Below are 27,296 nucleotides of genomic sequence, written 5' to 3'. Positions count from 1 at the left end.
TCAAGGACGCATCGGTTGCTAAGGAAGAACTTGGCACAACTGGCCCTTGGGGAACAGGATATCGCGTCAGAGGCGGGCCCTGTCGTTCTCAGGGCTTTGAGAATAATAAAAATAATAATTTAAAAAACAAACGAACATGCAAAGTCTCTCCTCGGAGCTTATGAAGAACTGCAAATATTTGAGGACCCCCCTAGAGCAGCTATGAAAAAGTGCAGACTTATTATTATGCATTTGTTTATCTATTCGTTTGTTTATTATTTTATTAATGTTATATATTTCGTATAATGCAGTTTAAGTTCCCTTTCTTACCTAGTGCCTTGTCTGTTGAGAGATGGTTGGTATGCCTTGATGTTTTGTAAATGAATCTTTTTCAGTAAAATTAATAAAAAAAAGCCGATGAAATTCTTCTTCGTGGATTTTTGCAATACCAACTTTTCGGTGCACACCGCCACCTACCGTATCGGAGTATGTTAATCTAAAAAAAAATTCTATTAAAAAATCCGGTATTTATTAAGAAATCTATTACCCCTCTGTGTTTCCCACACCTTATCTTCAGTTGTTCCTAATATCCCTTCCAAATCCCATCCCTGTCCGGCCTCTCTCACCCTTTGTTGTAACCTTACCCTTTCTTCATTACATTTGTCACAGTGCATTATTACGTATTCCCTATTTTCAGTCAGTGTGCACATACCTGTGAATTTGCTTATCCCAATAGAAACAGAGTCTTATTATAACCAGTGTGATCAAACCTTAATCTGGATAAAACTACATCCTCTCTTCTACTTCTCCCTTTAACATGCGGTCTTTTGTGTTCTGTAGTATGTTCTGCCCGTACTGTCCTCATCCCACGTTTTCTGCCAAAGTAGGGATATTGTCTTTTTTATTAGTGCTTTACCTTCCCCTTTTCCAAATGGTATGTCCATTATATGCCTCATACTTAGTGATCTTTTAGCCATCCTCTGTGCAAATTCATTGCCCTATACTTCCACATGAGCAGGTATCCAACAAAGTTCTGCATCTATTCCCAATCTTTGGATTCTACGTAGACATTGAAAAATGGCAAACATAAACATCTTCCCTGATTGATTTCATATATTTGTAAACTTAAAAGTACTGCTGCATAATCAGTACACAACACCACCCTGTCTGGCCTTCACTTCTTCCACCCTCTGAAGACCAACAATCACTGCCATCATCTCAGCTGTTTAAACCAACAATTTATCTGTAATTCTATTCCCTGAATGAATTTGAAATGGTGGGATGCATACTCCCGTTCCTACATGGTCCTTTTGATCTTTTGAATCGTCGGTAAATATATCTGTAAGTAGTTAAAAAAAAGATTCCTTATATGGAGGCCTCATCGCTTTTCATAGTAACCCTGTAGGAGGCCATTTCTCTCTTTTTCCATGCACTGCTTTGTAGAAAGCACATGGTGGAACTGTGCAGTCAAAACATCTGCATCCGTCTTCTTTTGCCATCACTTATAGAAGCATCGTCTGTAAGTCCAGTTTTAACAAGATGCCTATGCTTGTGTTAATGTTTGTATTTTGTGTTGACGGCCAGGTTAGGCCGTGCTTTTGTGAGTGGCCTTCACTATTCATTGCCCAGTGCCCACCATGTAACCTGTACTGTTAAAGGCTTTCAGCTAGCTATATTTAGTAGCTATATATCAGATAGGCTAATGAGACAGTAACACATGACGGGAATGCATATTAATGAGGCTTATTATACTCATTGTTTCTTTTATTTTCTTTATTCATTTTAGTTTTACTCCATTCTCATACTGTCCAAACGAAGCGGTGGCGTGCAATAGATCCATCATTCACTGACTGCAGTGTGTTGGAGGGGTTATCTGTCTGTCTAGTTAAGGAAGGGGGAGATAAAGATCCTATTTATTTATTTTTATGGAACATACAGTCCTGGTAAGGACTGGAATTTAAAGGGATGCCGGGTTCAGGGACCTCTCAAGTGCACCGGTTTACAAAAAAAGAAACCCCTATTTGGCAGTAACGTAACCGGTTATTTTGTTGCCCGGTGCGGGATTCGATACGAAGTGTACTGCATCACAAGGCGACGTCACTAACCGCTCGGCTAAAGGGTCAGATCCATTAGCTAGGGGCTAACGTGTCTTATTAGGAGTTTACAGTGATGGCAATTGAATGCTAAACTGGATCTGCCATCACAAAGCTATGTCTGTTTTTTTTTTTTTAATGAAAAACAATGGGTGTCCCACTTTACTAAACAAGCTGTCACACATTACCTGAACACACCGCTTGAGTATGAGAGGGGGTCATGGTAGTGTAAACTACTAATAAGACACTTTAGCCCAGGGGTCCCCAATTACTTTTCATAGCGGGCCACTTTTAGGGCCACTTTTAAAACCACGGGCCACTCAACCTCCAGCAGCACGTTGTTCGTTAGCTCGTTTTGGTGTCGATACGTTGCAGGTATTATAATTTAAACAGAGATTTTTCATCTATTTTTCGATATATTACTAGTCTTACTTTTACTAAGAAATTAATTATTTCACATACAGCAGTGGCCAAAAGTTTAGTCCGGGTGCCGAATTTTTTATTTCCCAAAAAAATTAAAAGGTTTTTTTTTGGTAGGGAAATAAAAAAAAAAAATTCCTTCTGGCATTTCTCCAAAAATTCTCGCGGACCATAAATCAACCCGTCACGGGCCGGACGTGGCCCGCGGGTCGCCTATTGGGGACCCCTGCGTTAGCCCCCTAGCTAACGGGTCTGACCCTTTAGCCGAGCGGTTAGTGATGTCGCCTTGTGGTGCGGTACACTCGTATCGAATCCCGCACCGGGCAACAAAATAACCGGTTACAGTATGCTGCTTCTAAACTATTACGTCTTCCAACTTACTTTCAACGTAAAAGGTTAATAATGTCTAAAACAATTGAGAGAAACATCACTAGAGTAAGTAAAGTTTTTTTTTGAAGTCTCCTGGAGCATCTACCAAAAAAGGCGTCCCACAGTACCTGAATTCCCCCTATAGTAACCGTTCTGGTCCACTCTTCCTTTCTAACACCCCTATTAGACAAGAATGGAACAACCCATTAGCTGTGACAGGTCTTTGCGTCATCACTCCACTGACATCTCGGACTGAAGATGTCAGCTAGTTGAGTGATGAAACGTATCCGTCAATAAACGCTGTATCCAGATGAACCGATTCAGCCTTCTTTGATTTTCTTACCTGGATCATTGAGCATACGTCGACAGTTGTTTATGCCGCAGTTCCAATATTGGACAGCAGAGGGGAGCAACGAGCTGAACCAGTCCGCTTTCTTTTATGGTTTATGCAGTTGAAGGCCAAATTCCAAGTGACCGACGGACTGGAACCAGGCAGAAAGCATGATATGCATTTGCAGTCAGCGTCATAAAAATCACACATTTACCGAGTCAAACTGCTTCAATCTTGAAAGTTGATCAACATAAATCATAAAACAACTTCAGCTTATGATGACCAACGGAGTTCATTAATCTTTATGCATCACCGGCTGCCCTTCAACACGTCTGCCCCATTAATAAAGCCTCACTACTAAAGAGAGAGAGCAGTGTTTCTACGTCTACACATATGTAAAAACAATCACTACAAATTCACAAAATTTAAGTCTTTATTGGAACATTTCCAAAGCTGTTAGGCTATCATATGACAGCGGAACAAAAAATATAAACAATTCGTCTAATAACAAAACAAAAAGGAAAATTTCTCACTGTCCCAAGATGGATCCAAAATGCACTGAATAGCATATGACAAAATATACATTGCACTAAGTCCTATCTTGAAGTCCTTTATTGACTTGGTAATAAATAGGATCATGAACAAATATTTTTTACACAACATTTCTCACCTCCTCATCTGTGAAAATAGAACCGGTAACTATACACCTTCGTTTTATTGTCTTTTTAACCATAAATTGTTTAGACTTGTGCAACAAACAATTCCTAAACAAAATTTCAACAGTGCATCCTGTGACATACCCAACCATCCAAAGGAAAACAGTACAATGAGCAACAGTACAAATCATAACCATGATAGCAATATTACAACAAAAATGCTTTTGCAAAGCAACACTGATAAAAGCAGGTATAATAAAAAGGACTATAAAAAATGAAATTTACAGAATACATTCCTTCAGGGTATGTGATTAGAGGGAGCCCTGATGAGGGGGACGTTTAGAACTGCGCTGGAGGCAGCTGGGGGTTTTTGTCAGCTGCTCGGCATCACCCTCATTCTGCTTGTAGGGGTGGTTATGGTTACCTTTGTTTCCCAAGGTAGAATAGTATTATGACGTCCATGTTCAAGAAACAACCTTCAGAGATCACCCTCCAATGTTACTGTGAAACCATGATGCGAGTAAAAGCCCGAGTAAGGTACACGAGCTTCATGCTACGATTCACTTTTAGAGTTTGTCCATCTCCATGCACACACTTTGTTCACCCCGCCATTATCCAAGCCGCTTTTCTGAATTCGGGTCGTGGGGATGCTGGAGCCTATCCCAGCAGTCATTGGGCAGCAGGTGGGAGACACCCCTGGACAGGCCACTTTGTCTACACTTTTTTTTTTTTACACTTTGCCCAGGTAGTTAAATTCACACACTACCAGACTCTTAATATTCTATCTTCATGTAGCTTGGGGTGGTGACTTCTAGTGTAGCGGTGCAGGCAGATCAAGGATAACTTGAACCAAGCCTTCTCTGGGGAACACATTCAAAGCCTATCCGTATGCTGCATGGGAACTTCCAGACGTGAGAGCCTAAGAGTCGGCTGTATGGATGCGTGATGCCAGGCCGTGCCGTAGGAACTGCCTAGAGTTTAGGTAACAACATTAGCATTTTTTAATTGTCCATCATACGCCCACTGTGAGTGTGATGTCATCTAGCATACTGCCTTTAGCAACGGCAGCAGTGAAATTGCTATAGAGGTCGGGCAATGAACGGAGAGACATTATTGGACAGCAGCGGCAGAGGCAAGTTATTGTGGCTTTAATCCTGGAAAAATCCACCGTAGACCCATACAGAGAGTCTACGTTGTAACACTCACAATCGAAAACACAAAACCAGGTGAGAATAAGGGCACAGAGATGGGGGCAAATGAAAGAGCCAAGTTTGAGGTCCCCCACTCCAATATTCTGAGCTCTTGTAGAAGCAGCGGGTGCTGAAAGCAGGGAAGGGTTTCTCTTTTCCCCGGGTGCTGCTCGGCGGCTGCCCACTGCTCCTAGCTACACAGCTAGGATGGGTTAAACGCGGAGAATTTCCTCACGGGGATTAATAAAAGTATATCAAAAAAATCACAAAAAAAAATCTGCCATGTCCCCTGGGGCCTGGAGAACGGATTCAGTGCAAGAGGCAGTTTCAGAAGAGGGATTGGGACATTTCGCTTCTTCCAACATCCTAACACGCTTTCATGATCCCTGAAAAAAAAAAGTCTTTTCCATGATCCTTTTCAGTACTGCATACAAAGCAACTTTTCTTGATTCTCTCTGGGCACATTCCGTTGAAAACACACAAATTGTCCCCCCCCCCCCCCCCATAAAGTCTTGTGTATAAAAATGTCCACTTCTTTTTCCAATTCCTCTCAATTTATCCACAGCTATTTACAGATAGGATGATATGTACTCTATGAGGGTGCATGGTTCTTTTAAGTGGTGGGTTCATTGGGGACGTGGTTCACCATGGACCCTGAAACGGTACAGGCAGGTGTACTCTGGATGGCCCCAGTTAGTCAACACCCGCACTTCAATGATCTGAAAGGCCTTGTCATTCTGCTCCTGAAAAGAAGGAGGGGAATTATTCAGCTGGTGTAAGGGGTCTGACTGATTTTCATTTATTGAGTCTGGTCAGTGTTTTCATCATAAAGGAGGTGTGTGTTGGTAATGGTTTTAGGTACCATGACGGGGAAAGTCTGCAGTGAGTCCCCATCCTCCTGGTATGTGTAATGTCCCAACAGCTTGCCTTCCTCTTGGTACTCATCATCAAGACCCTGTATAAACCCAAAAAGAACAAATTGTTTTTTCTCTAATTGTATGTCACTACTGGAGGCCACCAGATACCACTCACTGATGCTGGCATGAGCTTACAAAGTATATAGCTTTATTGTAACAAGTTTCTTACAAAGTATATAGCTTTATTGTAACAAGTTTCTTACAAAGTATATAGCTTTATTGTAACAAGTTTCTTACAAAGTATATAGCTTTATTGTAACAAGTTTCTTACAAAGTATATAGCTTTATTGTAACAAGTTTCTTACAAAGTATATAGCTTTATTGTAACAAGTTTCTTACAAAGTATATAGCTTTATTGTAACAAGTTTCTTACAAAGACAGTGAAGTTGCGTGGGGCACTGGTGATGTTCCCTGTTGGGGACAGGGCCTTGGAAATATGCTCCAGACAAAAGGCTGTGGGCAGGATCCTTAGGGACAACCGAATCACCAGGTAGCCCTGAGAGCCTTTGAATGCCCAGCAGTTACCTGGGTACACATCAGGCTGGCAGGACAGAGTGTGGGGTGGAAATGTTAACACAAATTTCAACAGGGTGGTCAAGATTTTGTAACTAAAATGTCAACAGTATCATGTGACCAACCAAAACAATGGCAACAGTAGCCAACAAGTTTTTTTTTATGCCCTATATTTATTTGTTTGTGATATTATCTGCACGGGTTGTAATCTGAATTTTCTTTTTTTCCTTTCTACTACCATCACTGGTACACACTGGTGATCTATCTATGTTTATACTAACTGTGCTTGGCACGACATGCACTCTCAAAGGTTCCTGTTGACACAAAAATACATTTGTGAATCGCTGACTCTCGTGCTGATTGCAGACATTCTTGTAAATCACTTTGGATAAAAGAGTCTGCTACATGAGAAAATAATAGGACATACCTCCGGGGCTATCGATCCATCATGATTCAATCCCTCTTACTCCTATTAATAAAATGCACAGTCCTGTCGTCTTCCCCGATAGTCCACCTTACAGGAATTCAAGGATTGTGTATGACAACAGAGCTAGCTCACCTGAATGACAACGCGTGGCGACTGGGAGAAGTACCACAGGGGAAGGCCGAACAGACTCATGAGGGCTGTCTTGGTTTCATAGGTCTCTGAGCAGCGGGTGCTCAGGATGCTGCCGCCTGAAAACACACAAATGCGACAGTTATCACGCCATATTAAATCTGAATCCCCTCTTATGCTAGTGTTCAAAAACACATTGAAGTTCAAAAGGTAAGAAATGACAAATAAATAAATAAATAAATAAACATAATAATAAATCTGCTAATCTTAATGAAAAAATTTAACTTTACACCCGTTTCTTCTGTTTAGTCTATTAAGTGAATACCTCATGTGGGTCATAAGACTGATAAATGGCTAGTTTGACCATGGAACTCGATCTTTGGCCTCTAAAGATTTAATACCCCTTGGCTAATGCCTTTGCACTTTATAGCATCATGACAGTTGTGCGCTAGTGTATATGACCAATACTGCTGGCAAAGAAACAGCTAGCCATCTTATCCTTTCTAATCATAAGAACGCTAACCTCTAATTTGCCTAAAGGGTCAGGATCATAAATGAATAGGTGCAAATAGGAGTCTTTCTTCTCACCTCCAGACTCAAGGGCATAGTCCACCAGGCCTGTTCGATCCTGAGAGTAGAGTTTCAGTGCATTCTGGACAATCAGTTGCACTTGCTGGGCAACACAGACGACATAAATCAAAACATTACATTAAACATGTTATGAGGAGACAGCCACCTAACACCTTTTCAATGCACCCAGATTAGATAATCCAAAAATCACTGAAATGACACTTAGTTGAAAGTTATTGCCCAATACCTCTTCAGTCATTCCCGCCACAGTGGCAGTATGCTGGACACTCTTGGTGACCGTCTGGGAGATGGTCTTAGACTGGGCCTCAGCTTCAACCAGGGTCTGGGCTCTGGTCTGCTCCAGCTGTAGGGACACATTCCTCAGGATGCTTAGCTCCAGGGAGGCCAGCAAGGCCTGCAGGTCAGGCACGCTCACATAGCGCTGGGAGAGCCAGTGGATCAGGGCCTCAGGCACCTCTCCCTGGCCCTCTTCAGTCTGACCACTCCCAAAAAACAGAACCTGCAACTCCTTACGCATCTGGGAGGATACCTGGGCTGACACCTGGGCCGATACCTGGGAAACACATCGATAAAGCGAGATTACAATCACCAGGAATGTGGGAGGAAATATGTTGAAATCTATAGCAAAAGGCAATCAAATAGGAGTTAAGTGATCTCTACTTTTAAAATGCCTTTATATCCCAAACTGAATTTATTGTTTGCCTTCATAGGAGGCAGTATTTGTTACTTACCATCTCATGGAGTGTGTCCAGCTGCTCACACTTGCCCTTACATCCCAGAACTCCCTGCAGGTCCTGCCTGATCCTGGTCAGCTCTGCCTCAAGTCTGTGCACCTCTGTCAGCAGAGCATCGTGGTCCTCCTGCTTCACACCCACACTGGGAAGAATATTAATAAATCCATCAACACCGTTCAGAACATTCACTTCGACCGATTCGCACTGAACATGCAAAAGTCCAACACAAGCAACAAATCAACACACAGACACACTTCATATCTGATATCGGCGTTCTCTTTAAGCTGATCTTCTCCATATGGAAAAGGCAACAATCTATTGAGCCTTGTACCTGACAGGAGGTGGAGTTGGTGATGGAGAAGCTGCCTCTTTCTCTTTCTCCTCTTTCTCCTCATACTGCTGCTGCCTCTGTTGCACTTTCTGAAAGATTGACATGAAGCATCAAACTGGTATTAATAACAGTACAGTCAATGCACGTGTTGGCTTCATCATCTTTTCCGGGCAACACAATCATAAAAACAAACCACACTACCCCCCCAAGTGGAAACATGTCAGCTTGTTAGGAAGGATGTAAGGTTATTAACACTAGAACGACCGGGATTTCCCTCCAACCTAAAATGACCGCCGGGTTTTAAACTCTATATTCAAGCAAGAGAGACAAGATTGAGATGGTTTGGACGTGTGGAGGAGAGATGCTGGGTATATTGGGAAAAGGATGCTGAATATGGAGCTGCCAGGGAAGAGAAGAGGAAGGCCAAAGAGGAGGTTTATGGAGGTGGTGAGGGAAGACATGCAGATGGCTAGTGTGACAGAGGAAGATGCAGAAGACAGGAAGAGATGGAGACGGATGATCCGCTGTGACGACCCCTAATGGGAGCAGCCAAAAGTGGTAGCAGTAGATCTAAAACTAATTTTAATGCAAATATATGCAATTTTAGGGGAATTCAGGGAGTGGCAGGTCTGTATCTTTTTTTTCCCCCACAGTTATTAAACTTTGAAAATCCAAAACGGTCATAATGACCGCCTTGGCCGTTCCAGTGTTAAAGGACGCAAAACTGATGGATGTCAACTTCCTTTCGTTGGTCAAATGACCCTGTGTTTGAGCAACGCTGAGAATCCGGGTGACCTGATGTGTAATGGACGTCTTTCATATACACTGTGGTTGTCAGGGGACTGTTATGCACCGGTATGCATTACCAGAATCTCATCTCTTAAGAGCAAGCAGGGATTTAATGTCTTGTGCAAGAGCACTCCAGCAGGGAAGACTCTTAATGACTGAAGAACACGTGGCCTCCGACTGAGGGGGGACCGTCTCCCTAACCATCTGACCACCATGAACCCTGAAATGGTTTATCGTGTTTTCAAGGCCATTTTTTTCCCCCAGAAGTAAAACGCCGGCACTTATGTACCTCAGTCTTGGCAACCAGAAGGGTGAGCAGCTTTTCCACCTCAGCCAGTCGTGCTGCCTGACTCTGCTGCTGCTGCCTGTGTTCCCCGTCACTCTGCCAAGGACAACAGGAGAAAAGAGAGGGAGAAAAACAAAACAGTGAAGCGAAATGCATGGAGGCGTAGGTCATACATTCAAAGATCAATTCAACTCATCCAAAGTGGTGTAAATTTGGAAACCTGTTTTTGGATTTAGTCTAGTCTTAAGTCTTCTTTCTCCACAATTGTATCCGACCAATAACCCCACATTTCTGAGCCGTCCCGGTCACTGCTCCACCCCCTCTGCCGATCCGAGGAGGGCTGCAGACTACCTCATGCCTCCTCCGATACATGTGGAGTCGCCAGCCACTTCTTTTCACCTGACAGTGAGGAATTTCGCCAGGGGGATGTAGCGCATGGGAGGATCACGCTATTCCCCAAAGTCCCCCCTGAACAGGCGCTCCCACCGACCAGAGGAGGCGCTAGTGCAGCGACCAGGACACATACCCACATCTGGCTTTCCACCCGCAGACACGGCCAATTGTGTCTGTAGGGACACCCGACCAAGCCGGAGGTAAAACGGGTATTCGAACCAGGGCTGCCGACTCATGCAACGAGCACGAGTCTCGCGCAGAAAACCGAAATCCCAGGTCACTGCATAAGAAGTACAGACCAAACGGTCACTGTCTGATCTTACGCTTTCTGTGCTTGCTATGCAAGTGGCAATGAATTGAGTTTTATCCAAACCTAAAATAAAAGTAAGAATCAAATAAAACAAAAACCAATATGAAATAAAAATGATAGCCTATTTCATTAGGGGGGTTCTGTAAAAACAAACGGTAGCGTAACAGTGAGTGAGTGAGACTCGAACTGTGTGACGTGGCGCAGTCTGGGTAATGAAGTCCTTAGGTTTGATGTTTCACAAGCGCTCACTGGAACTAACCACTATGGACTCCAACAGATCAGTCTTTGGAGGGATAGAGTCAGAACACTGATTTTTGAGAGACAGAGATTGTATTGCTTCCAACTCTGAAAAATGCGAAATTGCAAACCCCCCCCCCCCCGAAGAGTGTCATCACACTTTTGACCCAAAGCACAAAAAACAAAAAAAAAAACAAAAAAAACCCAAGAAGCGTGACTCAAAACACACTGAACACACCAAAACCAGAACAACAAACCCTCCATACTTTTGCCCTTTCTGTGTTCTCCAGCTCCAGCTCCCCTCGCAGCAGGCTGAGCCTTTGCTCCAGCAGGGAGGAGACCCAGATGCCCAGGCTCTCCCTGTCTGTCTGGGTGTGAAGCTGCTCTTTCAGGCTGTTGTAGAGGCCCAGTGTGTCTTTGTGATGCAACTCCCGCCTCTGATCACCTTCCTGGACCTTCTCCCACAGCAGGGTCAACTGGCGCTCCACCCGTTCGAGACGCTCCAAGTCTAAGCTGGAGACAACCACGGGGGGGAGGACCGGCTACAGGGGGAGGGAGGAATGTGAGTGAAGGGACAATGGGGGTAAATAACCAAAACCAAAAATGAGCAAAAGATGCTGGAACTGCAAGGTTCTTCATGTATTTGGGTGCACTACATACCCAAAATGCACACACCCTAGTAAGGCTCTTTCTCAAAAGATGATGTGGCCCATTGTGCACTTACCGGTGCCGGCGAGACAGGGGTTGTAGGGGTGTGATCCAGCATAGTCGCTGGTGTGGGGACTGAGGCAGGAACAGGGGCAGAGGCCGGGACTAGATTAGACAAGAGGGGGAGGGGAGACACAGCGCGCCACTCTGTCAAGTTTATAGCCGGGAGGTAGGCAAGAAGCACGGCAGTGGACGGACCCCAAAGCCATAAAGCTGAGGACAGAAAAAAACAGTTGTTGGAGGTTAATGTCAAAAATGATGTAACCATCAATTCCAGTTTACTTGGACAAGTACGTGCGTGTTGTTGTACAAACATGTAACAGTGGCATGAGAATCGGGCTGATCCACAGATAAGCGACGATTCTGGTACTTGGCACCAAGAGACAGTGACGTGAATCTGGTACTGGATTTGCAACATACTCTGGTTAGCATGCTGGTCAGTGTGTCCACTGCCTTTTCACTGGCTGATCTGTGTGTAGGTGTGTGTGCGCATGTGCGCTTGAAGTGGGTTACACATGCAGCGAAAGGGGCCTGAGCGCTTTGAGCTCTCAGAAACTCACCCAAGAGTAGCAAGAGAGGCAGGAGGAGGAGCAGGAGCTTCCACAGTTTGGGCAGGCATCTGGAAGGCAGGGTCAAATGTTGATCGGACAAAAGTGTATGTAACACAAAAAAACGGGGGCAGTTTTCAATGAAGATCAAAATCATCATTACTCAAAAGAAAACTGACTGGATCCAAAAATCCCACCCCGTTTTGAAAATAATGAGTTATTCAGACCACATGCAATATGCATAAGTCATGTCATAACCGGTTATCCTCGATCCCGAAAGTCTAGCTTTAACTAAACACGGCACGACTAATTTCATTTACCACTCGAATGGGCTAAGTAAACCCGTAAAGAACAAAACTGATGACCTATCACTCACTCCTTGAAGGCAATCACGAGAAGTGAAATGGCTTTAAAAACAAATAAGAGTAAATAACATAAGCTCGCGCACTCAGGCAGTTTGAAAATAGCTTTAGCTGGTAGAAATATTAAATTCACTCTTCCGCTGGCCGCAACATGTTACGTTCCCGGTCACAGAGCAAGAAACTACAGGGTTCTTACCGTGTCAGAAAAAAGACATTGAGGAGAGATACTAGAGACACCAGCTGGTACCATCCTATCGCAAGAAACCAGAGTAATCCCCTGCCGGCCTTCACTGAATGGAAAAAAGAAAAATGTTTAGATTAGAATTGTACATTTGATATAACAGACGATGCTATCGAAGAATATAAATATATAGCATATAATCCAGTGAGTCAAGTAAATTCTTTATGAGACAGTACAAGCCTGTTTCATGCCATCCCCCCACCCTTTTTCTCCCCAATCGTATCCAGCCAATTACCCCGCTCTTCCGAGCCGTCCCGGTCGCTGCTCCACCCCCCTCTGCCGATCCGGGGAGGGCTGCAGACTACCACATGCCTCCTCCCAAACATGTGGAGTCACCAGCCGCTTCTTTTCACCTGACAGTGAGGAGTTTCGCCAGGGGGATGTAGCGCATAGGAAGATCACGCTATTTCCCCCAGTCCCGCCCCCCACCCCCACCCCAACAGGCACCCCGACCGACCACAAGAGGCGCTAGCAGTTTTAAATGGAGACTGTTACGTAATCATTTATGATATAAACTCCTAGTGGCTGCTTTAAATAGGCCCAGATGTTGTGTTAAAGTGATGAAGAAACTGTAATGCTGTGCAACCAAGTGGGTGGCATTTGTTCATTGTCATTACAGCAGCTGTAGCCAGGTGCATTTTTTTCAATAAAACCATGTTGCTGGAATGGAAATAATGCATTTCATTTTTTTATTCAGTGTGCACAGGCTGTTCATTGTCTGGGGTCTGTGTTGGCAGCAAACCCAAAGCAGAAAGACATTAAAACTGTATCCTTCAATATCTGTATATTTATCGTAGGTCATATCGTCGTCGCAATATTCAACAGCGTTACTGCATGTTTCCCTAATATCGTGCAGCCCTGCTGCTAGTAATGTAATCAGCAGTCAGAGAGTCGATTTTGAAAGTGAGGCACACATAGCAACTGTAACTAAGGAACATGGGACTTGCAGAAATTATGCAAATGGTGAATTGTCACAGCACCACCAACCTGGAGCCACGAGGAGCAACCACAGCAACGAGAGCAGCCTCCGGACCACCGTTCCAGCCCCTGATCCTACTGCTTTGGCTTTTCTCGCTACACAGTAGGCTGGCTGGAGCAGACAGGAAGCTGTAAGACAATACAAGGAGAGAGAGAGAGAAAAAAAAAAGACAATCAGACTGTTAACGATCCTGACAAAATGACAGTACAAGAGCTACATCCACTCATTAACCGATCCATTAGCCCGACAACATTGAATTACGCCCCATAAGACATCATATTTCACTTCACATCTGTGTATGGTCAGGCAGAGGGCAACATAAGAGAAGTCCTGGTTAACCTGTGTAAGCCAAGAGGCCCCACAGCGCCCCCGCCAGGCGCCGGGGCCTGGAGGACTGTGCGTGGAGGACGGTGTGTGTCTCAGAATACTGCTTCCCTTTACAGTCATCACCTGCGACAACCCAAGTGGATCGTAGACAGAGGGGAAAAGAAAAGAGACAAAAAGGATGTCTGAATGAAATCATCCATTGACAGAGCTTGCATAAACTACAAAAAAGGAAATTAACGTTAGTTTGCAATATGATTAAGAATGACCAAAAAAAAAAAAAATCAAATTAAAAAACCAACTTAAATTACAAAGCCAACTCATATATTTATGAAAATGAAACAAAAAATTGAAATGGACCACAAATGGATGATGAAATGAATACACATTAAGCGCACAAAACATTAGGGGATGCTTCGCTAATAGTGCGACACACTCCTTTTCACCCTCAGAACTGGGCGGGGACCCAACCATAGGTGAAAAGCGTAGCACAGCGACGCTGGCCCGTGCTGACTTCAACGCTTCCGACAACTTGTGTTGAGTTCGTTTCACCCTTTTCTGTCTCGTCCCACAAATTCTGCCTTTGGCTGAGGTTTTTCTGACTGGGTGCGCCACCACGTTGGGCTGAATACAATGTCAAGTTTGTGGGACCGTTCCTGGACGATCTTGGCCTTGTATGATCCTTGTGGGGGGGGGGGGGATCCTTGCACCTGATTTGCAAGGGATACCTGGATAAGTCGTGGCGTTCAAATATTGCTCCGTATTTGTCTAGAGGCCCCAAAGTGTGCCTTGAAAACACACCATCATTTCAACCAGCTAGCCGGCGATGAGGATGGGACAATGTCATGTCTCAGGATGGCTTAACTGATCCATTGACTTTTGTTTTTCACCAAATCCCTGTCCGTGTAAAACAAGAACCACAATTCATCCCACCAGGTAACATTATTCCGATCCTTCAGGATCCAGTCATTTTGTTTCAGCAACATTAGTTTCTTTCTCTTTTTACAGGAATGTCAGCGGACTCTCCGCTATCGGTTTGTCTCCCACGTTTGAACCTCGTCTGAGCCCGGGCCCCCGCTGTTCGCCGCGTGTCCTTTGAGGGACGGACCATTTCAGACGCATGCGCGACCCTGCTGAATGCGAGAAACCCAGCAGCGCAGTTCTCAGCACACTTGTACTGGCGTACCAAGGTACCGACTAAAGCCCTGAAATCTTGTCTAAGCCATTCTTCACGCACAAACGGGCGCGCGCACACACACACACACACACACACACACACACACACACACACACACACACACACACACACACAATGTATGTCTCAGTTGTCTGAAGCCTTAAAGATCCCTCTTTATCTCCTCCCCTTTAACTGCACAGACGGAAAGACATTTAACTGCTGAAGTCCACAAGGAACCGCTTCTTTCACCTGAAATCCTCTGTTGAGTCTATTTCAAGGGCACGAACCCCCCCCCCGGTGTTCTGTGGACTTTGTCATTTGACACAGTCACCTGAAATAGTTCTACGTTAAGACGATATGCCTTGTCAGATTTCTGCAGCCACCCCGTCCGCTCGTTCGAATACAGCGTCGCCTGAGATACGCTGTTCTGTCAACACTGACACATCTAAAGCCATCCATCCATCCATCCATCCATCCATTATCCAAGCTGCTTATCCGAATTCGGGTCGCGGGAGCCTATCCCAGCAGTCACTGGGCGACAGGCGGGGAGACACCCTGCACAGGCCGCCAGTCCATCACAGGGCCGAAACTTCGAACTCTTTCGTTGTTAACCTCATCACTCGGGTCCCTACTCTGAAAAAAAGGCATCTGCAACACTTCACTGTTAAAAGGGCAAATCGAAGAAAGATCCAAAAGTGGTTTGTTGCTTTTGTCTATTGCAATGCTTCCCAAAGCGTGGCCCACGGCCCACCGCTGAGCATTCACGGCACTGCGCTATTCTTTAAAGAATATTTCTAAGGTACTGAAGAGATTAAGGTTAGCCTTTATCGTCTCCCTTAGGAGAAATTTGTCTTGGGCATTCGAGAGAACAGTTGACCTAGCTGCCCACAGCCCCCCCCCACCCATATCCATATAAACCAGAACACAGACACACACACACACACATTTATACTGCACATTCCCCTATTATCCACTGCACAGATGCCCTACACCCAGATATTTTAAATATATGAATAAATATTGCATGGGAAATAATTTTTAAAAAATCTAATATTTGCACTTGCTGAAAATCCCTTAAACTACATAATATTTAATAAGGACACTCGATCATTGTATTAACTTGGTACTTGTAACCACACCTTGGACTGAATGTACATTTTCATTTGAGCAGCTAATGTTACACATTATCTACATCACATCCTGAGTGGATCCGCAACATAGACGTGTTTGCATCAGTTCCGACGGTTTACGTACGCTTGTCTGAATTGTGTCTTCAGCGAACCAACGACTCAGACGGAAGCCGACGCATCAGAAAATTGAACTTTTATCAAAAGTTTCACTTGTTTTAACACGTTTCAAGGTGATACAGCCTGTCTTACTTGCATCTGTTGATGGCGTTTCTATCACATCTTACCTTGAACGAAATCGCACGGGCAATACCAAGTGACAGAATACGAGGGAGAGGCAAGAAAATAGCAACCCCCCCCCCCATTAGCTTACATACAGCACTGATGTGATGTGACTAAGCAATGATTTTGTTGAGCTATTAAGTCATAATGGCTCGAAATGTGATCGGTTTTGCATTAATCAACACCCCGTGTGCAATAAGAGGCTGATGGTGGGTGTGATGAAGATCAATAACCAAATTATTATCGGTTAGTTTTCATCCATCCATCCATTATCTTAACTACTTATCCTACTCTCAGGGTCGCGGGGATGCTGGAGCCTATTCCAGCAGTCATTGGGCGGCAGGCGGGGAGACACCTTGGACAGGCCGCCAGGCCATCACAGGGCCGACACACACCCACTCATTCCTAGGGACAATTTAGTACGGCCGATTCACCTGACCTACATGTCTTTGGACTGTGGGAGGAAACCGGAGCACCCAGAGGATTCCCACACAGACACGGGAAGAACATGCAAACTCCACACAGAGGACGACCTGGGATGACCTACCCAGGTTGGACTACCCCCGGGGCTTGAACCCAGGACCTTCTTGCTGTGAGGCGACTGCGCTAACCACCACGCCTCCAGCTAGTTTACATTATCAAACGCATCAAACTGATGCAGTGGCACAGTGTGCTGCTCAGAAGACTTGAATGTTAATGATTTAATGGTGATCCTGAATGGAAAGATCAACTAATCACTGTATGCAGCATCAGACAGGCTGTTTGTTGAGTCTGTCACTACAGCCAACATCGTAATGACAGCCAACTTCATGTGAAAGGTCACTGATTTCCAGTGGGCTGGTAAAATGCAAGAATTTGAAAACAGCCATGCTAGAGTGAATGTCACCAACATATGGCGTAATTATTATAGTCGTCTGCAAAGAACGTGTAGTCGAGGAGCTAAAAGGACGACGCGTCTGGTAACCAGCAGGTCACAGCGGTCAAGACGCCATAGGCTGTTTAAAGAGGTTCACACAACCTTTGCTCTCTGAGCTCAACAAAGGTCACACATGACACTGACCCTACCAGTCAGGGCTAAAATGAGACTCCTTGCCTTGGTTAGTTTGTGGGTCTACTTACATAGAGAACCATTTAGATCAAGATGTGATGCGTCCCCAGTCACCAGATCTTTCACATTCATGCTTCCACAGAAACTAGAGTGAGCTGAAACACACGATATGAAAAAGTTACTTGCATATTTCGCATAAAATTAAGTGTGGAATTCAGTGAGAAAGTGATGGTGAAACAAGTGAAATATGAGAAATGACGTCCCCGGAAACAGAGAACGAGGAGAGAATTTGCAGGGCACCGAAGTGACAAGTGAAACACGAGCCATTTCCTCATAGAGGAAAACATGAGAGAGAAACCTGAAGGGAAGGGCGAGGATACAAACAGACAGGTGTTCGGAAAAAAAAAGGAATTGCGTAATGTGGTGAAACCCACTCAGAAGACAAGACGAGAAACATGGCAGTGATTAAAAATGCTTCTGGCACTGCGGAAAGAAATTTTCTAACAAAGATTAACAGGTCGATAGGAGAAGCTGGACTCAGACAAGCAGAGAGACAAGAGAAAGAGACACAATAGTTATAGCGCAAGAGAAACTGTGAGATGGAGGACAGTGAATCAAAAAGCTTTTGAAAAGAGGAGCAGCAGGGGAGGTCAGTCTGGTAAGGGAGTGTGCCCCCTTTAACCTTTGCCCTCCCATAGTAGAGGTGGATGGATACCTTCTCCTTCATAACCTTTGGCTTTGTGGCCCATCATCCTGTGGAGAGTGCTCTGCTTTAACAGCCACAGGTTGGACACACTTGAGGAAACGGCTCGTCTCATCGAGTCTGAGAAGGATGCCAGGACACCTAGTGACACACCCAACACACACACACTCGCTTTTAGTCAAATCTCAATTAAACACCGGGGGGAGCTAGAAAAAACAAGAGCAACAAAAAATTAGGAGTTAGAAAAGGGAGCAGTAGAGCGGATGATATTGATCAGGAAAACCATCTGAAGACACCTTTAGGTGACAGAAAGACAGGCAGGCAGGCAGGCAGGCAGGTAGAGGGCCTAATAACAGAAAAAGTAATAAGTTCACGTATGGCACATAAATAGACTATGACTCAGCCAATGGGAGATTGGGACGAGTAAGAAGTCAGTTCAGGTAAACACAAATGGGGGGGGTGTGTGTGTGTGTGTATGACCATGCCTTTTAAATTACTTAATAAATCATTTCCACCCATCTATCCATTATCTGAACCACTTATCCTGCTCTCAGGGTCACAGGGATGCTGGAGCCTATCCCAGCAGCCATTGAGCGGCAGGCAGGGAGACACCCTGGACAGGCTGCCAGGCCATCACCCCCCCCCCCACACACACACACACACATACCTAGGGACAATTTAGCACGGCCGATTCACCTGACCTACATGTCTTTGGACTGTGGGAGGAAACCCATGCAGACACGGGGAGAACATGCAAACTCCACACAGAGGATGAACCGGGACGACCCCCAAGGTTGGACTACCCCGGGGCTCGAACCCAGGACCTTTTTGCTGTGAGGTGACCGCGCTAACCACTGCACCACTGTGCCGCCATAAAACATTTCATCAAGAGAAAACATGGTTCATATTCTCCTCTTAAGCCATTCCTTGGACTACAAAGCAGGAGAAGAGTCTAAAATCTAATATCTAGATTAGTCCCGTCTTCTGACATGAGCAACTGTGAGAAACTCCCACCAGAAAGGCAAAAAGAGAAAGTAGGAAAATGACATGAAATTGATGAGGAGCTGAGATACCCTGTGTTGTATACCTTTTCCTGGTGGGCTTTTGGCCCCTGAACCCAGCCATAGCACACTGTTGAAGAGCAGGGTGACTAACGACACTATGGGGGCCAGGGCTCTTCTGCTGTAACCCATACACCTGTTAGACATAGACATCAGGACACCTGAGGAGAGACGCCCTCTAATTGGTTAGCGCTTCATCATCATCACATGACTTTTGAGATGCAGAAACATTGGCCCCTTTCCTTATTTGAACAATTCCATATATAAAAGCCCATTCTAGTAAAAAGCCTCAATGTTCTAGCTGTTTGAGGGCATTTGGGGTGGATATTAGTGTGAGCATTTTTTTTCTAAACGTTATATAGTCAAAATCTGTCAAAACAAAAGCAGATTGGTCTTGGAAAATGGGCAAATTCCTGATTTTTTTTAAAAAACATTTTTACATCACACATTTTGATACCAATTTTGAGGCAAAAGGAATAATCAGCCTATCTGACCACGCTCTGTCCGGTGAATTCACTGTAATGCCCTCAAGCCGGTTATAATGTTATAATGTTTGAACAAACCACCACACCAAGTCCTTCATTCCCTCCGCTATCAGGCTATTAAATGCAGATAGTAGTCATTTTAAATGACTAAAACATTCTTTTAAACTCAGTTATTTATATGAACTGTAACAAATGTTGAGTTTTACTTACTGCTGCTTGTTGTTTCCTTGTATTGACCAGTGTAAGCTGATCTGTTGCATCTGACAATAACTACCTTGCCTTGTGAGATTTTTGAGTCGTGTGTATGGACTGGTTATATAAGCTGCAAATGAATCAATAAAGTTGTCTGGACTGAAACACTATATCGTTACCGTTTTTTCTTTTGACCAATTGCATACATTCTTGTAGAAATAGCTGATGTCTGTCATGGGTTTGCACAAAATTCCTAACGGAAATTTTGCAGCCTTTGTGGATATCTTTCACTGAAAACATTCTAGTCATCCATTTGCAGCATCCTTCCATCCATCCATTATCCAAGCCGCTTACCCTAAGTAGGGTCACAGGATGCTGGAGCCTACTCCAGCAGTCAACCAATCACGTTGCATTTTATATAGCGCTTTTCTAGCCCCAACAGCCACTCAAAGCGCTTTGCATTTCTGGTCAAATCTGAATTTCAAACACCTGTTATAATAGAACACCAAGCTGTTACGTAAAAGTTACTTTCCCTAGTAACTAATTACTTTTTATATGCAGTAATCAGTAGAGTAATTAATTGCTTTTGAGAGACGTAACTAGTAACTGTAACTAATTTTCAGTGACTTGCGCAACACTGATCAAGAGTGATATGAAATTCCTGTTTTTTTCCTATAGACACCCCTAAACACTGACATTTCGGAAAGTGTGGCTATCTTTGTAAAGCAGTGAGGTGAGGACGAATAAAAGCACAGAAATAAGTAAGATCGGAATACTGTACGATCGGAATACAGTCATTGGGCGGCAGGTGGGGAGACACCCTGGACAGGCCGCCAGGCCATCACAGGACCGACACGTTCACACCAGCTTGATTTTCATCAAGCTTGGCATTCGCCCCCTTTTCTAGCGACATAATTAGGCTACTTTAGGAAGCATTCTGCTCAACTACATCTAAGTAATGGAGATCCAGTTTAGCTTAACGTCTATGCCGCTGTGTCATGAATCAGTCTCATGTTCCACAGCAAATCCAAAAGCAAACTGTTTCATTACGTCAGGGTTATTAGTCTTTCTAATGAAGAAAACACAACCATCATGGGCTAACGTTAAGTTGGCACTTCGGCTGAGGAGCTCAACTTATGTTGTAATTGTCAGCAAAATGCTAATGTTGGTAACTTTAATCGAGTAGTGCCAGAGCCCAAATGTACGACGTTAAACTGCAACCATCGGGTTGTCGACGACTAAACTGGCACCCCCCCACTTCAACCCTTGGGTTGTTGTGAGGAGGGTGTGTGGACACCCAGCAGGACTAAAAACAAAACCTGTCAAAGGGTGGATGAGGTCCTCTGTGAACCAACGGCCATCCATACCTGGAGAGGAGATAGGGACCGCCAGGTACTCCCCCTACTGAAACACAATGATGGCTCAACCTGTTGAGGCATCAACTGTGCTCCTACGACCTCCATAGGTAAAAATGACCTATTTTTGGATTCAAAACGCCAATTTTTGCCGAAAGGTGACAAGTTTGCATCCCTGTACATAGGTATCATGTAAGGCGTAGCATTTCCGTCCCAGTCAGACAGTCACTCCAAACAACAGCTCACCTGTCTTGTTTCGCCGACTCTTGTCTCGGGAGTATATGCTTGAGGATGGTGAGGAAGAGAACGAGAAAGCGCCGCTGGCAGCCTCAGCTGCTTGCAGTGATGAAGAGGATGAAGAGTGCGTGGTGAGGGCATCTGTCCGATGAGAGTGTATGGAGCAGTCTTTACAGATGTAACCATTAACGACTGTAGAGTGGCATTTTGACACACTGGCGCTGGCGTCTCCATTGACACCCGATGAGCTGTGGTCCATGCTGGAACTTCTCCCTGAAGGACCACAGATATACAAATTGATATTAAAAGTTCATCATTTAAAAGTCGAGAGTAGAAGGATTAAATGACATATACATATTTCTCAACCAAAGTATTGTAGTTATTTTCCTATATTACAAAAAAAAGAGGCTCATTAGCTAATCAAAGTTAATCATTACTGACCTGTGACTTCAGCATCCTGACTCGACCCTTTAAAAATAGACAGATAATCATACACAGATAAATAAATAAACAGAAAATAAAAACAATTGTTATGGCAGCCTGTGGCTTACACAGCCTACTAAGCAACTAATAAGCAGCAGTCCCATGCAAATGGTTAATAACAACAACAAATTTTAGAATTTTAGATTCACAGGTTTGACAGTGTTATCAAGAAAAGGTTAATACAACCAGAGATTACAAGTTAAATGTTTTACTTTTCCTGTAGTATACATAGAAATTCAATTTCATTTTCAAAAATCAAAAGCAGAACTTAATGGCTCAGCCATCTAGCTGCTATGTTAACTGACTGCTGTGATTTTATTTTACACAACAACTGAGATGGCAGTTTCAGACCAGATTAAAATTCAGCGACAGCCTCAGATAACACAACACAAGGTAAAAGTGGTACTAACATGTTCCAGATTTAGCTCACAGGGCGGCGATCACAGATCATTCTTCCATACCACAAAGTCACAAGAATAAAAAGGCATGGTGCGGTGCCATGAGCCCTTTGCTACTGACCCCAATATCTATTAACGGTTGTAGTGGTGGTAGTGGTGGTGGTGCGCTGCCTCAGGCCGGTCTGGTCAGTGATGGAGGTGAGCAGGGAGGCGTCGCTGGCAGTGTTGCTTTGGTGAACGGCGTCACTGCTGATTGGGGTGTTTGTGGCTGAGAAAGACAGGGCTTTCCTCGGTGTATTGGCCTGGCTGAGGGACAAAGATTTAGAGCTGGAACTGGACTGCTGTTTTCTGCTGCGTACCGTCCTGAAAGAGGTAAGAGAGGAGATGCGCGTACATGTGATACTGTCTGCTGGATATGTGCATGTGTGTGTATTTTTATGTGAGAGCGGCAGAAGAGTAGATAAATAGTGAGAACAGAAAGACAAACAGATTCATGCATAAACATATTAAAAAAAAACTACTGACCGTCACAGACAGAACCATATACTCTGGCATGTAAATTTGTGTGTGTTTGAGCAAGCGCTTGTCCACTGCTAGTCTTACCGTGCTTCCCTCCTGTTGCTGGAGTAGCTGACGCTGCTGCTACTATGGTTCTGGGAGTAGTCTGCCAAGCTGTTGTTGGCATAGAGACCGGCGCCGGTCTGCAGACGCAGGCTACGCCGTGACATCCTAGGCGAATCAAACACCGGCGCGATCTGGTGCTCCTTCTCAAACTCTAGAGCCGCTGTCAAGTAGCTGGAGCTGAGAGAGAGGGTGAGGATGGGTGAAGGAGGGAGAATAGAGAGAGCGCAAGCGGTAGAGGCGGAGATGAGGATGGATAGGAGGGGGTTGGGAAACGGCAAAAACAGTGGCAAGAAAAGATAGCAAGAGGAGAAAGATAGCAAGAGATGAAAGACAGTGGCAGAAAGAAGAGAGAGGAAGGGCGGGAGAAAGCGTGATGAATATCGGTATTGGATGATGGAATCACAGGGCGGAAATCAGCTTGGAGATAAACAAACAAACAGACCCAGAGCAGGCAAGAACAGCTTTCCACCTTAAAACCCACACTCGAGCTTGTCCTCTTCTTTCCTGGCCGTTGCGTCCTTTCAATACAGGTTAGCACCAGCGAAACTCTCTACTGTAAATCACACTGGACATAGAGAAAAGCAACCGTTTCAGAGCACGCACAAAACTGTTACGCCGACGTTCCCTGCAACTGCCAGTGGTAGGAAATGACTCACTCCATAAACACTGGGGGAAAAAAAGAAGCTCAACTCAGAGTGAAGAACGGGGACAGTGTGTACAATGAGACAAGACAATTTTGAAACCGAAGCACGACATGCATCCCAGTTTTGCAGAAAGACAACTATTCCTTACTTTTCTGACCACGAGTCAGCAGAAACGGCAAGTAATGAATGAACGCCGAATAGTGCAAATATTGACTCTGCAAATGCACTCTGACACTGGTGTGTGTTGGAGCCACTCTGACTCACCGTGGCCACAGCCCCTGTACGGCGTAAGCACACGGTGCCAAAGTCCACATTCCCAACCAAAGAGGCACGAAACAGGGCGGTAAGTTGCCAAACTTGGCTAAATGATTCCACAAACCTGTTTTTAGTTAATACAAACAACAAGAATAAAGAAAAAAAATTAATATAGTGGCATGATATTAGCTGAGGTCTGTGAGGCAAAAAAAATGTAATTTTTTTCACACAAAATTCTCACGTGTTTACCAATGCAAATTCATCACTTTCCTTGCGGGCTGTGCCTGAATGAAGAGGTGGGGCAAAGGCCAAGAAGCCCCTCCTAGCTAGTACACCAGAGAGCGAGGGACTTTCCCTCCGTATGTAAAATAAAGCTATTCGCTCTGAACCGTAAACACAAAGTCCCTTGTCACTGTTGCCTGCACAACGGTGACTCGAGGCCAACGCCTGGAAACAGCACAACGGCGCACATCATATTCTTCAGAAATGTTATAATTCCATTATAATTCTGGTTATCCTCTTTCAGTGTTGTATCGTGTAAACACAATATCCATTGCACATTGTCCGTCTTGGGAGAGAGATCCCCCCCTCCGTTGCTCTCCCTGAGGTTTCTTCCCATTTTTTCTCCCTGTTAGAGGGTTTTCTGTAGGGAGTTGTTCCTTATTCGATGCGAGGGTCTAAGGACAGAATGTTGTGTTGTTGTAAAGCCCGCTGAGGCAAATTTGTAATTTGTGATAACGGGCTACACAAATAAAATTGACTTGACTTATTCAAACAATGAAATATAAACACTACACACTATGAGCATCAAGGACAACGGTGCAGAGCCTTCTGTTTGTGAGGACACACACGCAAGTGCATACTGATCTGTGGTCCACCTTCTGGCCCTAAGCCTTAAGGATTACACCATCCCACTCAGAGCCAATTATCTGCTTTTTCCTCCCTTCGCGTTATGCCTGCTGTTCCACCTTGATCATCTCCACACACACACACAGACACACACAACGAAGGCACCATCATTCATTTTTGTACCTTGACAGACTGCTGCTGCTAAGGGGTGGAGCTGGAAGAGCCCGTGTACATAAGAGCGTGTGTCCCAATCCAGCAGAACGCGAGCCCCGAGTTACAAAATAGAGTGTGTTTACGCGTTTTCACAAGCACGCTCCACGGGACTGGGTTTAACTGCTCTCCGGCTGACACCAGTATATCATCGTTGGCACACCTAGCTCTCTTCTGACATCCATCTGTGCAAAGTCTATCGCCTCGAATGAACCCCGACATAAGCCTTAATAATACCAGGACCCGGAATCAGGACCCGTACGGCGACAAATGATCAGATTTACCCACACAGCGGGGCATTGCCACCATCTGCAATGCCCCTGTCACCAACTCCATGTAGAAAACATGACCGCCCGTGGAAAGATGGGGTAGGACAGTCAGACAGGGCTGCATACCCTGTAAACGCAATGCATACTTAATAATGTTCCAATTCATTACAACTACTGGGAAACGAAGAGTACTGTGGGTTTGTTATATGGAAGAGAGAACAAAAAATGTCGACGCAACCAGCATCACAGAAGGCAACGATGTCAAAAAAAATAAAAAATAAAAAAAAAACGGTTAAATTCAGGGAGGAACACTATCCGAATGACTTATTAATCAAACAGTAGCTGTTTTTTTTTAACTGCACTGTAAATCTCCATTAAATCTCTTATGCAAACACTTTGATTAAAATGAAAGAAAATTGCCATTTTGCTTGGGTTTATCACTGCAGTTGGTTACACAAAGTTTTTTTTTATAGTAAAAATAAGTAAAAAGACAAAAACCTGAATAAGAAAATGTAAAACCAAGAAAACCAAAAATGGGAAACAATGAAACCGAATTGACAAAAGCAAAAATTTGGGGGCGCCCGGGTGGCGTAGCGGTCTATTCCGTTGCCTACCAACATGCTGGTTCAAGTCCCCGTGTTACCTCCGGCTTGGTCGGGCGTCCCTACAGACAAAACTGGCCATGTCTGCGGGTGGGAAGCCGGATGCGGGTGTGTGTCCTGGTCGCTGCACTGGCGCCTCCTCTGGTCGGTGGGGGCGCCTGTTCAGGGAGAGGGGAATGGTGTGATCGTCCCACGCGCTACGTCCCCCTGGTGAAACTCCTCACTGTCCGGTGAAAAGAAGCGGCTGGCGACTCCACATGTATGGGAGGAGGCATGTGGTAGTCTGCAGCCCTCCCCGGATCAGCAGAGGGGGTGGAGCGGCGACCGGGACGGCTCGGAAGAGTGGGGTAATTGGCTGGATACAATTAGGGAGAAAAAAAATAATAAAGCAAAACATTTGTCTACACTATAAAAAGACCCGTGCACGGGCCTAACTGTGAGTGAAATGCAATTCTGGCCAAAAAATAAAAATTCAGCGGCAGTTTTTCAGCAGAACCGATGGCCTACGTCAATATTTTGGCGTGAAAATTTGAGATGTTGGAAACTGGAAAAAAAAGAGAGGTGTCACTGTACCCACTGAAACAAGTGTGTGTGCGTGTGTGTGTGTGCGTGCGTACTATGAAGATTCATATCTATTAAGGTAAGTACTGCTGTGGTACACACACTGCAACATGACTCAAATACACACACCTCCTTTAAACAAGGCTACTGCTGGGGCGAACAACACAGTTATTAGTAAGGCAGCTTGCTTCCGGTCCATACCCAGAGCACTGGCTGTCTTCAACACACACACACACACACACACACACACACACACACACACACACACACACACACACACACACACACACACACACACACACACACACACACACACACACACCATCCCAGCAGAGTTTACAGCATGCATTAGTAAAGCCATGGCTCGGTGCCTTGGGCATTAGGGCACAAGGTGGGGGTGGGGCAGGGTTTGGTGTGTGTGAGCACGGAAGCGGCGTTGTCTGTCTGTATCGCCTACAGGAACATCGCCTCCATCCTCTGCCCCACCTGGGAAATACGGGGCCCTTTGGCACACAACAATGTATTGGCAAACGACAGTTTATTTTACCATTGCACTAGCCAAACATGTCTGGATTTTTAAGTTTAAATGGTGCTTTCAAAACACACACACACACACACACACACACACACACACACGCACACGCCATGGTGCCCCGGTGGCCGAACGGCTGCAACGCATGCACGTAACCGCGATGTCCCTGGTTCGATTCTCGCCGATGACCTCCGTTGCGTGTCGTACCCATCTCGCTCGCCCCTCGTTTCCAGTCTGCCACGTCACTATCCAACAAAGGCAAAAAAATAATATAAAAAAATATAGAGTAAGATAAAACACAACACACCGTAAACTGTAATCCCACCTATTTTAACATGATGAAAT

At 44.8% G+C, this 27,296-nt stretch overlaps 1 protein-coding gene across 8 annotated transcripts in view; it reads right to left on the bottom strand.

Annotated features, from left to right (window-relative positions):
• Positions 1 to 3,607: 3,607 nt before the first annotated feature.
• Positions 3,608 to 27,296, bottom strand: part of sun1b (Sad1 and UNC84 domain containing 1b) — a 42,409-nt gene continuing 18,720 nt past the window's right edge. For 7 of the 8 annotated variants that reach the window (XM_056288792.1, XM_056288785.1, XM_056288788.1 and 4 more), the window contains 22 exons: positions 23,009 to 23,206; positions 22,527 to 22,768; positions 21,966 to 21,992; positions 21,534 to 21,797; positions 19,282 to 19,416; positions 18,207 to 18,335; positions 17,563 to 17,646; positions 13,873 to 13,983; positions 13,542 to 13,661; positions 12,510 to 12,603; positions 11,964 to 12,022; positions 11,420 to 11,616; positions 10,962 to 11,237; positions 9,759 to 9,851; positions 8,681 to 8,769; positions 8,347 to 8,491; positions 7,842 to 8,168; positions 7,613 to 7,697; positions 7,028 to 7,143; positions 6,329 to 6,496; positions 5,901 to 5,993; positions 3,608 to 5,781 (listed from right to left, as the gene is read on the bottom strand). In XM_056288792.1, the coding sequence (XP_056144767.1) occupies positions 5,665 to 5,781; positions 5,901 to 5,993; positions 6,329 to 6,496; positions 7,028 to 7,143; positions 7,613 to 7,697; positions 7,842 to 8,168; positions 8,347 to 8,491; positions 8,681 to 8,769; positions 9,759 to 9,851; positions 10,962 to 11,237; positions 11,420 to 11,616; positions 11,964 to 12,022; positions 12,510 to 12,603; positions 13,542 to 13,661; positions 13,873 to 13,983; positions 17,563 to 17,646; positions 18,207 to 18,335; positions 19,282 to 19,416; positions 21,534 to 21,797; positions 21,966 to 21,992; positions 22,527 to 22,768; positions 23,009 to 23,133 (3,096 nt within the window). In that variant the 5' untranslated portion in view covers positions 23,134 to 23,206 and the 3' untranslated portion in view covers positions 3,608 to 5,664. The remainder of the gene's footprint in view (positions 5,782 to 5,900; positions 5,994 to 6,328; positions 6,497 to 7,027; positions 7,144 to 7,612; positions 7,698 to 7,841; positions 8,169 to 8,346; positions 8,492 to 8,680; positions 8,770 to 9,758; positions 9,852 to 10,961; positions 11,238 to 11,419; positions 11,617 to 11,963; positions 12,023 to 12,509; positions 12,604 to 13,541; positions 13,662 to 13,872; positions 13,984 to 17,562; positions 17,647 to 18,206; positions 18,336 to 19,281; positions 19,417 to 21,533; positions 21,798 to 21,965; positions 21,993 to 22,526; positions 22,769 to 23,008; positions 23,207 to 27,296) is intronic. The other variant, XM_056288791.1, reaches the window with a different exon arrangement.

Source organism: Lampris incognitus, chromosome 10 (assembly GCF_029633865.1).
Source record: "Lampris incognitus isolate fLamInc1 chromosome 10, fLamInc1.hap2, whole genome shotgun sequence".
Lineage (NCBI taxonomy): Eukaryota > Metazoa > Chordata > Actinopteri > Lampriformes > Lampridae > Lampris > Lampris incognitus.
This window is presented reverse-complemented; position numbering and strand designations above follow the sequence as displayed.